A 14589-nucleotide genomic window follows, 5' to 3' on the forward strand; every position below is an offset into this window, starting at 1 on the left:
GCCAGACGTGTTCAATCTGGTTGTTCCTGAAGTCTTCCACCCATCTGCAAGACATCCTAAAAATGGCCAGGAAACTTTGCATGCACTTCAGCAACTCGTACACCGCAAAGCACACCCTCCTTGAGCTGCATCGGCAGAACGGCATCCCCCAACATAGGCTGATATGCAACATTTCCACCTGTTGGAATTCCACCCTCCATATGTTGGACCGACTATATGAACAGAGAAAGGCCATAAATGATTTCTTGATGATCCAAGGGAGTACTCCCCTGTGTAACTTCGATGTCAGCCAGTGGCAGTTAATGCGTGACACCTGCCGTTTGCTCAGGCCCTTTGAGGAGGCCACGTTATTTGTCAGTCGCCAGGACTATGGGGTGAACAACGTCATTTCACTGCTTCATGTCCTGGAACAAATGCTGGTAAATCTGGCTGGTCAGGGGACTGGAGACGTGGTGCCTAGATCTCATGGCCACATGAGCCCTGTGGGGGCTGAACTGGAGGAGGAGCAGGACATTGGAGCACAAGCAATGTGTAGCAAAATGTGTTTTTTTTATACACAGGTGACAGGAGAGAAGGAGCAGGAGCAGCCAGAGGAGCTACAGGGCAATGAGGAAGACAAGGAAGAGGACCCAGACACACAGTGGCAGTATGCAGTTGAGATGGAGGCAGGAAGTCCTCCGAGACACTTGCACAAATGGCCCGATACATGCTTACTTTCTTGCATAGTGACCGCCGAATTGTCAGAATTTAGCAGAGGAATCACTTCTGACTCTCCACCTTGTTGAACCCTCACTACTGGTCCAAAATGGGGGCCTTTTTTACACCTGCTGAGAGGGAGGACAAACTGAACTACTCTAGAGACATCCTATGTAGTCAGTTGGCCTATCTGTGCAATTGTCCATCCTCTCGCAGGTCTGACAGGGGGGCCCTCTGCGCGCATGTTCCAGCTCCATCAGCAGCAACTTGAGTCTAGAGTCGCTGATGAGCAGCTTTCCTCACTCTCCTAGTGAAGAAACTACTCACCAGCAGCAGCAGCAGCTAGACCTGGAGCAGGACCTAAACCAGCAGGTGGTGACATACTTGGAGAGCACCCTGCCATCCCACATTGAAGATCCGCTGGAATACTAGGCATCCAAACTGGATTTGTGGCTGCAACTGGCAGAGTTTGCCCTGGAAAAGCTGTCCTACCCGGCCAGTAGAGGGGCATCAGAACGGGTATTTAGTGTGGCTGGGGCCATAGTTACCCCAAGAAGAACTCGCCTGTCCACCCAAAATGTGGAGAGACTGACCTTTGTCAAGATGAATCACGCATGGATCAGCCAGCATTTCCACCCACCAATGCCTGATGCATCAGACTAGATCATCCATGGTGGACACCAACATTTTGACAAAAGAGACCGGTTTCTTCTGGCTACCTGCCTCAGCTACTATTCTGATGCTGTCACCTGCCTGATGCCACACATTTGATGCCAAGTGCTCCTTTCATCCACCATCTTCAGCTGGTACTGCTATCGCCACCCACCTCCCCACTCTGTCATCGGGTCACTCTGTGTTCTCCTGATGCTGCTGCTGCCACCTCACCACTCAGGCCTCCTGATGCTGCTGCCACCTCCACACTTTCATTCTGCCACCCTGTGGCCTCCTCCTGATGATGCTGCTACCGCCAGCTCCACACTCTGTCATTGTGCCACTCTGTTGCCTACTGATGCTGCTGCCACCTCCACACTGTCATTGGGACACTCTGTGGTCTCCTCATGCTGCTTCCCACCCTCCCCACTTCATGACTGGGCCAATATATTGCCTTTCGGCCTGGCTGACATCATCATTTATTTGACCCTTCTTCTGATCTGTCAGAATGAAGAAAAAATGAGATGCACAACGGATCCTGTCTATGTAACAGCTGTAAGGGCTGCATGACATGGTCCCTATTTTGCATCAGAATTGGCTTATAATTTGGTAGCCAAAAGTAGGAGTGGGTACCAAACACAGAAGACATTCAAATATTCCATTCACGTGTCATCTCTGATTGATTACTGACCAAATGCTGACCGAGTGAAGGCGGCTGCTCCACAGACAGGATCCATTTTTTGGGGGTTATTGTTCTGGCAGATCAGAGAAAGGGCAAAATAATCAGTGACGTCAACACAAACTTACTGCTGACACCCTCTCCACTCTGTCGGTGGGCTCTACTTGCATAAGCGTTTAATAGAACAGGTTCTGTAGAAATCTATGTGGAATCAGTGAATTGGCATAAAAGGAGTGTGCTCTTTCATGCTATAGCAGGATCTCGGGCCTCTGCACGGTTCTTTGAACCTGGCACTAACATTGACCTGTAAGGCTGAGTTCACACAAGTTATTTGGTCAGTTTTGGCCCCATAACTGGCCAAATAAGTGAAATGTGCAGTGATTCTAATAGCGACGCCTGTCATCTGCATGTCATACTGACTCACAGTATTGTTTCATTACCATAGCAGACTCCCTATGCGTGTTACTGCAAGGCACAGTGCTCTACACCACTATAAAGACTCTCTGCAGCCAGGAAATAGCAGTTTTTTTTAACACGATTCGCCACAAATAAATTCAGATAGAACCAAAATTCGGCGAACTGGCCGAATCAAATTTTTGAAAAATTCGCTCATCTCTACTGATGACCTATCCTCAGAATAAGTCATCTATATCTAATAGGTCAGGGTTCGACTCCCAGCACCCCTCCTGGTCCGCTGTTTGAAGAAGCCACAATGCTCCAGTGAGTGCTGTGACCTCTTTCTAGGCCATTCAAGAAATGAGCTTGGGCTATCCTGTGAGGAGGCCACAATGCTCAGTGGAGCTTTGGCCTCTTCAAACAGCTGATTGTTGGGGTGCCGGTTGTCAGAACCTGACCAATCAGATATTGATTGACCTGCTCCTGGAAAACCCCTCTAAATCCATAGTCATCTGAGAGTTCAGATATTTATTTGGCTATCTTCTAAGCATTAAACCATGAAGATGACATCAGGTTTTTTACATTTACATTCTTTTTATTTGGCACAAATTGCCAAGTCAGGGAGTGGTCATTTTACCTTACATTGTAATAATAGTGTATAAAAAGGGAGTCACCTGGATGTGTCATTGTTACTTGGTATAAGGATTACGTAAGATTTACCTGGAACTGCAGTGATATCTGTATAGCAGAACAGTCAGACAGCGTACTTCATATTCGTATTGAAAAATAGCAAATAAAAGGGACAGTACCACAATGCACTACTTCAATGTGAACAGTCTCCTGGCATCGTGACTGATAGGTATTCATTAGCATCTTTGGACTTTATGAACTTTTGGTCGGAAATTATTTGGATGTACAGTCGGATATATGCACTTTATGTTGCTCTGATAATGGAATGTGATTTGCATGCTATATAAAATCTGAGATATTACATTAGTGATATGTGTGTTTTTTTTTTGTTTCTATGTATATGAGACTGCTTCATATTCTTACCTGCAGGTAAAATTTTGGTTGTTTTTCACTCTGATTTCAAGGTATTCTTGGGCTGGGTTTAGTTCAAGTTTAGATAAGATTTCACTTTCTCTTTGATGCTCTAAAAAAGAAACAGAGAGGACATATATGCAGCAATATAACTTGTCATTCAAGATGCAAAAGTACAGAAATCGGGCCCTTAAACATATTGTGACTAAGAAACTCCTCATTTTTATCTGTACCAAAGTGATATATGCGGTGTTAGATTACAGTCCAGACAGTACGCAGGCATTTCCTAGTGTAGCTTGCCTTATTGTTCTGTCTGGAGAGACATTTGTCAAGACTTTACACATTTTTGCAGCGGAAGAATCTTTTATTCTCCGTATTTATCTCATACAGCCACTTTTATGTTGAATGTAGGCATACTGCCTCACATATCCAGAAGATATATTGCATATACTGATTCTGGCATCTATTAGGTGTACATGTATTTTATGGCTTTGTTCTTTGGATTCTACTACTTTAATCTTTAGTCTGTTGGCTTAAAGGGGTTTTATGAGAATAATTAACTATTAAGGGAAGGTCCCTACCCTGCATCACCTACTGTAAGATTCATACTTATCTGCTTCCCACCACTACCTCCCATTCCTCCATCTCCGGTCCCCGGCCTGTTTACTTCTGGCCGAGGCATGGAAATGGTCACTGATGCAGTTTCAGCCAATGACTGGCTTCAACGGTGATGCTTTACAGCTGAAGACAATCATTGGTTGCAGGGGCACAGCTGACCATGACCATGCCCTGGTCACAAGAAAGTAACATAGGAAAGGGAAGATGGGGTTATTTGAGACAATTTGCAGGAATTGGGAGTTAGGACCTCCCCTAATTTTTCACAGTTGGTTTCCAATGGCTAGCCCAAAGGCCAGTGGAACCATATAATTTTTGGAACACTTAATGCTGACTCAAATCTGTTGAGTGACATTTTTGAATCATCTAAATTCTGAATAAACTAAATATGGTTAAATGTAATAGGACAACTCCACTCCATTGTCATATACATCAGATTGTTTAACAGTATTTTGACCATAAATGTTCTTGCTCTGTAAATCAGCATATTCTGGACATACCATCTAAGATTTTGTACCCCAAGAATGGATTGCACTCTTGAATGACATGGCAGAATGCTAAAAAGGACTCAATAGTAAATCACAGCACACAGCACACAGTCTCATAAACCATTTTCTATGCCTGTTAAGCAAAGAACTTTTTCTTCTTAGGTGTAGAAAAAGGTCTAAATGTAAGACCGCTCAGAAGCGGTCTTACATTTAGAACTTGCTCTGGATGCGCAAAAGTTATAAAGAGGCTTGCGCCTCTTCATAACTTTGGAGGATCCACCGCCAGTTTATGGCATTATTAGGACCGATGTCTAAAACACCAGTCTTAATAAATGTGCTCCTATATCTAAAATAACTTTATTTTTTTTTTGCTTATGTGTCCTATGCACAGATGTACAACTTGCCTTGGTTACCATTTTTGCTAAATGGTATTATCTTTCTCAACATTTCAATATTATCAGATTAGGTGTAAAATACATGAAAGGGAATCCAGAAATAGGCATTTGGGGTAGCTGACATCTAAGTGATATGACGCAATTTATATAATATGTTCCTTTGCTATGCCACTATATCACTTGATCTGAGACATTCCTGGTGTAATAAAATAGTTCACACTGACATCAGCACAGTGTTCGGCTAAAAACATTGACCAGGCTCAGCAAGTTATGTTTTTACTGTCCAGAGCTACAGTATAAGACATTGTCCAGTGCCAAACTTGTAAAACATTACTCATCCTGCTGGTTTTATTTTCCAATGCCACTGTTATGTAGAGCCGAGTAAATTACCTAACATTAAGAGAAGAAAGTGGCAAAATTTGGTGCAGACTAATTTTGTGCTTGCAAACCCATGATACAATTTTTTTATACACTCCACAGTGCATTCGAAAAGTCTTCAAACCCTTTCACTTTATTTCACATTTTGTTATATATTGTGGCCTTGTGCTAAAAGTAAACACATTCAAGTTTTCCTCCACCAATCTGCACTTAATACCCCATAAGGAGAAAGTGAAAACAAAATTTTAGAAATGTTTGCAAATTTATTAAAAAGGAAAAGCTAAAATTTTATATCAACATAAGTATTTGGATCTTTTGCTATGACACATGAAATTGAGCTCTGGGGGCCTCCTATTTCCCTTGATCATCTTGATGTCTCTGAGATGTTTCTACACCTTGATTGGAGTCCAGCTGTGGTAAATTGAGTTGACTGGACATTATTTGGAAAGACATACCCCTGTCTATATAAGGTCTCACCGCTGACATTTTCCTTCTGTATAGATGGAGGATGGTCTTTAAGAATATTTACCCCCAGTGGATGTAAGAAGTCCAGTTTGACACTGCTGACAGTCTCTGGATGTTGACACCTTTGTATACGGACACTATTTACTGATGCATAGACACAGCACTGGAATATTATTAAAATGGGGAATGTCTTTTTTTCAGCCTATGTTACTATGTATTGTATACTGCCCATGCTGAAAGGTGATTAGAGGAGGACAAAGTTCCATGACTTTGACATACAATGGATTTGTTGAGTTTTACTGCCTGTAGCAAAATTTACTTGTAAATATGGATTTACCCATCCAAATAATTTATTAATTGGAAAAGGAAATTCCGCTCTACACAGTAACACCCAATACAAACTCCTGTCTAAATGATTACCAGGTAGAATAATGCTTAGTATATAATGTATATGCCCATTGGGGTCCTTAATACAATAAAACCTACAGCAATTGCCTCATTTATCATGCCATTAAAGCTATGTAGAAGCTTTGGTCGTTCATCGGGCATGTGGTGGCAGTATTACACTACCTGATCGTTAACAAGCGTTCATACGAAATCGAAACTTTTGTGAAACTTTTCCTCAGGCTAATTATGTCAAAGGTGTCATCAATATGTCAGAAATATGCTTTTCTCTTTATATGTTAGATTGCAGGAGTACATGTGTATAATAAAGAGTTAGCTTGAAATTGAGATTGCCACCTTATATTTTTTTCTATTCCTAAAATAATACATTATTTGGCTATAGTTCATTTTATAAGACATACTTTTGTAGTGCGTCTTATAAAGTGACTACTAATGAGCGCGTACATTACAGTGCTGCCATTACTCACTGCTCCCTGGTCTTCTCCAATGTACAGTGTCAGGACATAGAGCACGCTTATGCCTACTATGACCTGACACTGTGCGACATCAGATCAAAGTGCAGAGCAGAAGGAAGAGTGCGCTGGATCTCCTAAGTGGCAGAGTGGCAGTAGTGTCCAGAGTAGGAGATGTAAATCTGATATGAGGTCTGATGAAGTTTGGGGTCTGATTTGGGGGTCTGATACAGAGAGGCGGTTTGATCTGAGGTCTGATGAAAAATGTTTTATTTTCCTTCTCTAAAACCTTATCGTCAGGTGCATCTTATAGAGCAAAAAATACTATGTGTGTATATATATATATATATATATATATATATATTGTGACATAGCAAGGGGTTTTGTTTGGGAAGGCAGGTATTTTCCTCCCAACATGGGCGGCTGGGCTGATTTCCAGCCAGGTGAGATCAAATACCGGGCCGGAGTTTAAGTGCCGGTCCGGGTTTTGGCAGAACCTGGCTGTCCTTTAAATAGCAGCTGGTATCAGAATCAAGGTCTCTGTTTTGGGATCCGAGGCATGGTGCCGTATCAGAGGGCTGAGAGCCGCATGCAGGGAAACAAGCCCCCTAAAGCCTGTTGTGGACCGCGGAAAAAACCTGACAACAAGGTGACTGTTTTGTGCTTTGGACTTTCCTTTGTGTGAACGAACACTAAGACTGAAAAATGTTGCTTTGTTTTTTCCTCCTGTGTGAATAAACACTGGAGTTTTCTTTTACAAACTATTTCTCTTGCCTCTGTTCGTCCGCTTACCCTGCCTACCAGAGCGAATCCTCACAATATGTGTATAAATATATATATACACATACATACAGTGTATATATACAGTACATATATAATGAAAGTCACTTGTTTCACTTTTTGTTATGTTGCGGCCTTGTGTTAAAAATAAATAAATAAAAATACATTAAAAAAATTTGGAATTAATCTGCACTCAATACCCCATAACGACAAAGTAAAAACAGAATGTTCCAATTCTTTGCTAATTTATTGAAAAGGAAAAACTGCATTGTTGCATTGACGTAAGTGTTCAGGCCCTTTACTTGGGACTTAGTTGAAACCCGTTTGGCAGTGATTACAGACTCCAGTCTTCTTGGGTATGATGCCACAAAGTTTGTACACCTGGATTTGGGGATTTTCTGCCATTCTTCTCTGCAGATTCTTTATAGTTCTGTCAGGTTGGATGGGACCATTGGTGGACAGCTATTTCAGATCTCTCCAGGGCTCTGTCTGGTCCACTCAAGGACATTCACAGAGCAATCCCTAACTCACTCCAGTGTTGTCTTGGCTGTGTGCTTATGGTCATTGTCTGGTTAGATGCTGGGTGTCAAACCTCCACTAATCTGATATTTATGAGCTATCCTGCAGATAGGTCATCAATATCTATAGCCTGGACAACCCACTTTAAGTCTTTGTGCACTATCTCAGGGTGAAGTTCCACTTTGATCCATCTAGGAAGTGCAGCATACAAGAAGAGTTCAAATAAAGTACAAGCTCCTTTATTTGGAGCACATTAGCCAATAACAGCACTTATTGGGTTATGTGTTCCAAATAATGCTGTGAATACTCGTTTTTGTGGTGTCTTGCACTCTTCTTGGCCATTACATACAGTAAATTAGTAACACAAAGTGACTAATTTAAAAGTTTTTTTTTTTTTTTACAAGATACCCTTGTTAATCCTTGGCCATTTAGACTGAAGTCAAGGCATTTGGATTGCTGCAGAGCTCTTGAAATATTTTTTGCCCAGTGAAAAGGTTGGCAGTGTATTGTTAATTTCAAAAGCTTTAATCACCCACGTGGTATGTGACGTTTACAGCATTTTAATGTCAGCTCCTATCAGCTCTCACTTCAAGAAAACATTAGTCTCAGTTGTGAGGAAAAGACAATAAACTGGCTTCAATCTAATGTAAATATGGATTCTGTAGATATAATTAAAGTGCTTTTATCATGAGTCTGTGATATAAACATTCCAGGACAGCCGTTCCCTCCCAGCCCTTGTAACTAGTGACTAGAGTGAAAGAGGTTGTACTTGGCCCCCAACTGGGCCCTAATTGTTTTCTCAGGTACAATATTTAGCAGGAGCAGGAAACAGACATGGTCATTATTCCAGCCCGTACAATAGAACACAGTGACTCCCGCGTAGCACAGCACCATTGGGAAAATCTATCAGGCAGCATCTAAGGTTAACCCGTTATGTCTATAATCAAAAACATGTAAAAATGTGCTTAACATCTACTCCATCTAGTTCAAGACAAACTTAGTAATATAGTGGATAATTACATTTTTACATCCACTGAGCAAATGTGGTGGCATGTGATTACCATCTAAATGTTTTTTTGCTTCTAAAATGTCAGCAGTACATGTGGAATCTCTGGCACATTGTTTTTCTCTTAGACTACTGACATCTTGACATCTGCCAGGGGAAAAATGAGAGCAATGGTTGTCTGTAGCCTAAAAGCTACCAATTATCAAATTGCCTTTACTGATAATGAAGATACTCTTGACACTGACAGTGTCAAGAACATCTCCAAAATGGCAAGTCTTGGTATGGTTAGTCCCTACTGTACCAAACTTGGTTCAAAGAAGGACAACTAGTGAACCAGCTGTAGAGTCATTGGTGCCAAAGGCTTATTGATGCAAGTTAGAAGCAAGGGTTAACCCATCTAGACCGATCCCACAGAAGAGTTACTCTAGCACAAATTGATGTAAAAGTACATGTTGCCACATGTTGTGTATGGGGCTGTGTAGTCATGTAGTACACAGTATTATGTCTGATCAATGAAAGGACAATGCAACCAGATCCATCAGTGGCTATCAGAACTATGGTAAGGGGTGATGTAGGGCCATATCTCTAGTTGGCTTCATCCCCCTTCTATATGAGTAATGTGAACCTGTTAAAGGATTCCCTTCTACATAGATGTGTTAATTTTGGGAAAAGGAAGGGAGAACCATGGTCCTCTCCAATTAAGAATGAACAAGCAAACAAACAACAATCTGTATCTTCCTGACTAGACACAGGGAGGGGAAAGACGTGTTGGTATGAATCAACATCAATAAGGGTTAGGGACATTTTGATTCTTCCTATGGTGCTGTCTATCCATTATATCCCTTAACTGCCATGTAATACCCCATTATTGATACTCGCCTACATAATATTTGCAGTTGTTGTTGTTCTCTAAAACAATGGAAATTGCTAGCACTAGTGTGAGCCCCGCCCTAATCAATGATAAGGCAGTCATAAGCGTATACCTATATTAGGTCATCAGGAGACAGCGCCATTTGTCAAGACAGAGTGCATGGAAAATGTAAGTGGAAAGATATGAAAGGCCACCTGGTAACCATTTATTTAAATCCCATTAGAGAACTCTACATTGGCCGTCATATTTTGTCAACTGCTGCATTTTGTGCACATGGTGTACATTACTGCCTAGGAAGGATCACTTTGTACATTCACTTTAAACAGCCCAATTAGCACTGAAAATACTCTAACCTATTAAATATATTGTAGTTTACTATATAGCACATTAGGAAACTCTGGCAGTCATACAGTAAGTGATCAATTACTCTAACATTAGTAGAGTACCTATAGATTGTCTCTAAGTTTCCTTAGGCAACTTCCATTGCTCTGGTGAAACACATTATCCCTGTTTGCTCCTCCAAAAATGACGGCAAGATTAAAGAATGAACACTGTAAGCACTTTTGAAGTCTTGTTAAATAGAAATCATATGCACTTCTTTTTAAAGAACAAAAATAACAAATTATTTTGTCTCTTCATGCAGGGAACCAGGGGGTTAGAGAGGGGAAGCCTCCTGACTGAGGGGCAGACAGTTGGTGGACAAAGGTGTTATAGAGGGCATTTCAGAATGATGTTGATCTATAGAGTGCGAAGGGTGAAGTTCCTTCACCCAGCGTAGTTCTGGTTATCTGCCCTTCAATCTTTACTTGGGCTCAATGTTTTCTGTTTCTTTTGTGCTAATTTTTTTGAGATTTGCATTATTATAGTTCTTGAAGGGGTACTACATCAGTGATGGCTAACCTCTGACACTCCAGCTGTGGTGAAACATCTTGGGAGTTTTAGTTTTACCATGGCTGGAGGTTAGCCATCACTGCACTATATTGTTATTCCTAATCTTCCTATATTTTATTGTCCTCCAGTTTTCTGCAATTAATACAGCCAAAACCATTCCATTCAAACTGCGCTTCAAAGCTCTCAGCACTAAGAGGTGTGCTATGTATTTTTGGTGTCAATCATATTCGTTGTTTTTAATAAATTCACATTAAAAATAAAACATTTCCCAGAGAAATGAATGGCTGAATTCTGTGATTACAGCCTGAACTGCTTAATTTATAGATTCTGTTAAAACGGAGTCTCTCATCGCTGAGAGGTGTGCTATGTATGTGTGCTATGTATTCTTGGAGTCAATTGGATTTGGCAGACTGTTTAGAGAATCAAATTTTAACTGCCATTGATGATGTCCCAAGCAGCACCCAGTCTCAGACACAGGACACATGCACAGTCGTTCTTCCCTCTCACACACATACACTGTCAGCTATTTTCAAGCACTATGAGGTTCATTTGTTAAGTCCAGCGTTTTAGACATATTTTATTCTATTTTAACCTATTTTATTCTATAGAAGGTAATCTACAGTGGAGTGTTCATTTTGAAGAAGTCATTTTTCCCACAAATCCATGAAGGATTGCCACTTGTTTACGTTTTTTTTACAAACAAGGACAATGGGTTCATTTGTTAAGACTGGTGTTTCAGACGTCGGTCTTCATAACCCCTGCGCTGGCGGTGGCTCTGCCGACGTTGTGTAGAGGAGCCGGCCTCTACATAACTTTGGCACATCCACCGCCGGTCTTGCTAGCTTAGATTTAGAACATTTTCAACGCCTAAAACAGGCTGCTTCCCCGCCCATACTGCGCCCCCTTTTTAGACCTGCCGTGAGCAGGGAAAAGTTGCAGACTGCGGCGCAAATGTTATTAAATGACCCTCTATGTATTTCCTTCAGGAAATGCCAAGCTAGTTGAGAATAATTAAAAAAAAATATGAATAGGAATACTGAATTGTTTATGAAGCTTTGTTTCCTTTTGGTGGACCTCGTCTTGAGCTCAAAGGCTTCTGATCAAGTTACCTTTACATGTTGTTTACTCACGCAATAACCTGTTATCTGAGATGCCAGGGATTCAGGTTATACATGTGCTTTGTGTTGGTCAGAGTTCTCTGTTGCTGATATATTTGATTTATTAAATAAAGATGTGGCCCACCACACATTTTCCACCAGAGAATTGTCAGGTTCATCATTTGATATTTTGCAGACAGCAGACTCGAAGAAAAGAGACCATAAGGGCTGAAGAACATGGCAGTTCCTTGCGCACTGAGACTCAGTATGTGGTCATATAGGATCCATAAAATGTCATATACGCACTGTGTGACTGTATATGCATGGAGAAATGCTATCTTAGAAGCAATGTTGGGCAGAATACCTCTGTACAGAGTAGGATTGAGCAAACCATATGAAAGGTAAATGGATGTGCAGTATGGAACTCCTTTTATGGCTCATTACAGCTATAATAAAATTTAAAGAGCATAAGTGTGAAATATAATTGCACTACACAATGAACAAGGATTTTTCCGAGATATAATGAGGCAAAACGTTGGTTAGATATGAACAGTGAGGTGTCACCAAATGTGCTGATTAATAAAGAGCAAGTTTCTCTTTGAATCCATCCTTTCTCTCTGCACAGTTTTTGCCCATGATCTGCAGACTTAAAACAAATGAACAGATGACACCATGTATAGCCGTAAAACATTCTTTATCAGCTGCAGAACATTAAGTGATCCAGAACAGCTCAGCAGGCATGAAATATGGACACAGCTTCACAATTCGGAGGATGAAGGATGTTTCTTGGCTATCAAAAGACAGAAATTCCTTAAAATATGCATAACTTGGCTACTTGCTATAAATATCTTGTGTACAAGTAGGAAAATAAGATGTACAAAAGGCAGGACATTCTGGGTAACCAGAAGTTTTGACACTGATTCAGATTGCAGAGCTTTTGGCATTGACTCAGTGAGCTCTGCAGCCCCTTTGCTCTTCTGCTCAGTGGAGGTCTATGGGGCTGACCTCTGTTGAGTCATTTGCCTACTCTCAAGCACATCTGTAATATATTCAGCTATATAACATTGTTTTTTTATAAGGTGATAAGCTTGTTGTTTGTTACACCCATACTGTAGGACTGTGTTCAAATAATGTTTTCATTGTCAAGATTTCAGGTGGACAAGGGAGAAGTCACTGGTTTCTTTGGAAAGCATGGTGCATTTAATATTGATTGGACCCTGGGCAAAAATTTACTCGGGCCCCCTGGATCCCGCCTTCCCACACCCTAGCAGGCAATCACGGCCTCCGCCACAACACACCCAAAAAAAAAATCTACACACCTGGTAGAGTACAGTGAATGACTGTTAATACTTCCAGTTCTGAAGACTCCAGCAGCTCAGGATCAGTGCTCTGGGCAGCTGGGCTCAGGGCTGGAAGTGGGCACCGCTCTGCAGTTCAGGAAGGAGACCGGGGCTCGGCGTTACAGTGCACCACGGCACCCCACAGTATGCAGTATAGCACCCTATAGTATACAGCACCCCACAGTATTCAGTATAGCACCCTATAGTATACAGCACCCCACAGTATGCAGTAAAGCACCCTATAGTATACAGCAACCCACAGTATGCAGTATAGCACCCTATAGTGTACAGCACCCCACACTATACAGTATATAGCACCCCATACTATACAGTATACAGCACCCCACAGTATACAGTAGAGCAGTATAGCACACCGCAGTATACAGAAAACCATACTATACAGTATACAGCACCTCACAGTATACAGTAGAGCAGCATAGCACCCCGCAATATACAGCACCTCAGTATACAGCACCTCACAGTATACAGTACCCCAAACTATACAATATACGGCCCCCACAGTATACAGTAGAGCAGTATAGCACCCCACAGTATACAGCAACCCAACGGTATACAGCACCCAACAGTATACAGTAGAGCAGTATAGCACTCCACAATATACAGCTCCCCACAGTATAAAGCACCTCACGGTATACAGCACCTCACAGTATACAGTATACAGCACCCCAAACTATACAGAATACAGCACCTCACAGTATACAGCACCCCACAGTATACAGCACCCCACAGTATACAGTAAAGCAGTATAGCACCCCACTGTATACAGCAACTCAACGGTATACAGCACCCCACAGTATACAGTAGAGCAGTATAGCACTCCACAATATACTATACAGCTCCCCACAGTATACAGCACCTAACGGTATACAGCACCTCACAATATACAGCACCCCACAATATACAGTAGAGCAGTATAGCACATTACAATATACAGCACCCCACCGTATACAGTAGAGCAGTATAGCACCCCACAGTATACAGCAGAGCATTATAGCCCCCCACAGTATACAGTAGCTTACAGTATATTAGTATAACAGCCCCTGTCACCTTTTCCTGATGTAATCTTCACAAGAAAAGCTCCACAGTTAAGGCAAACTTCTCCTGCAGCAACACTCCTGGTAGACAGGACCTTTGATAACCTTATAGCCATGTGACCAGCAATATTGCTAGGTTACTGGTCACATGGTGATGATGTCATCTAAGGTCCTTTCTGCTAAGAGAATCACAGCTCTCACAGTTCCCTGCCTGGAGTGCCAGCAGGCAGGCATGGCATGACAGCACCCCCCGTGTAGCTGACAGCCTGACACCCGGGGCTCAAGAGGGAGCTGCCTTGGGCCCCCCAGGTGCAACTGGGCCTGGGGCAGCTGCCCCTTTTGCCTCTTATTAAAGATGGCCCTGTGCAT

General features: G+C 41.9%; 1 protein-coding gene across 1 annotated transcript in view; it reads right to left on the reverse strand.

Moving 5' to 3' along the window:
* The window catches only part of LOC120977993 (vascular endothelial growth factor receptor kdr-like), a 207603-nt gene that overhangs the window by 145664 nt on the left and 47350 nt on the right, over positions 1-14589 (reverse strand). The window contains exon 2 of the mRNA XM_040406207.1: positions 3476-3575. Within this exon, the coding sequence (XP_040262141.1) occupies positions 3476-3575 (100 nt within the window). The remainder of the gene's footprint in view (positions 1-3475; positions 3576-14589) is intronic.

Source organism: Bufo bufo, chromosome 8, assembly GCF_905171765.1.
Source record: "Bufo bufo chromosome 8, aBufBuf1.1, whole genome shotgun sequence".
NCBI lineage: Eukaryota > Metazoa > Chordata > Amphibia > Anura > Bufonidae > Bufo > Bufo bufo.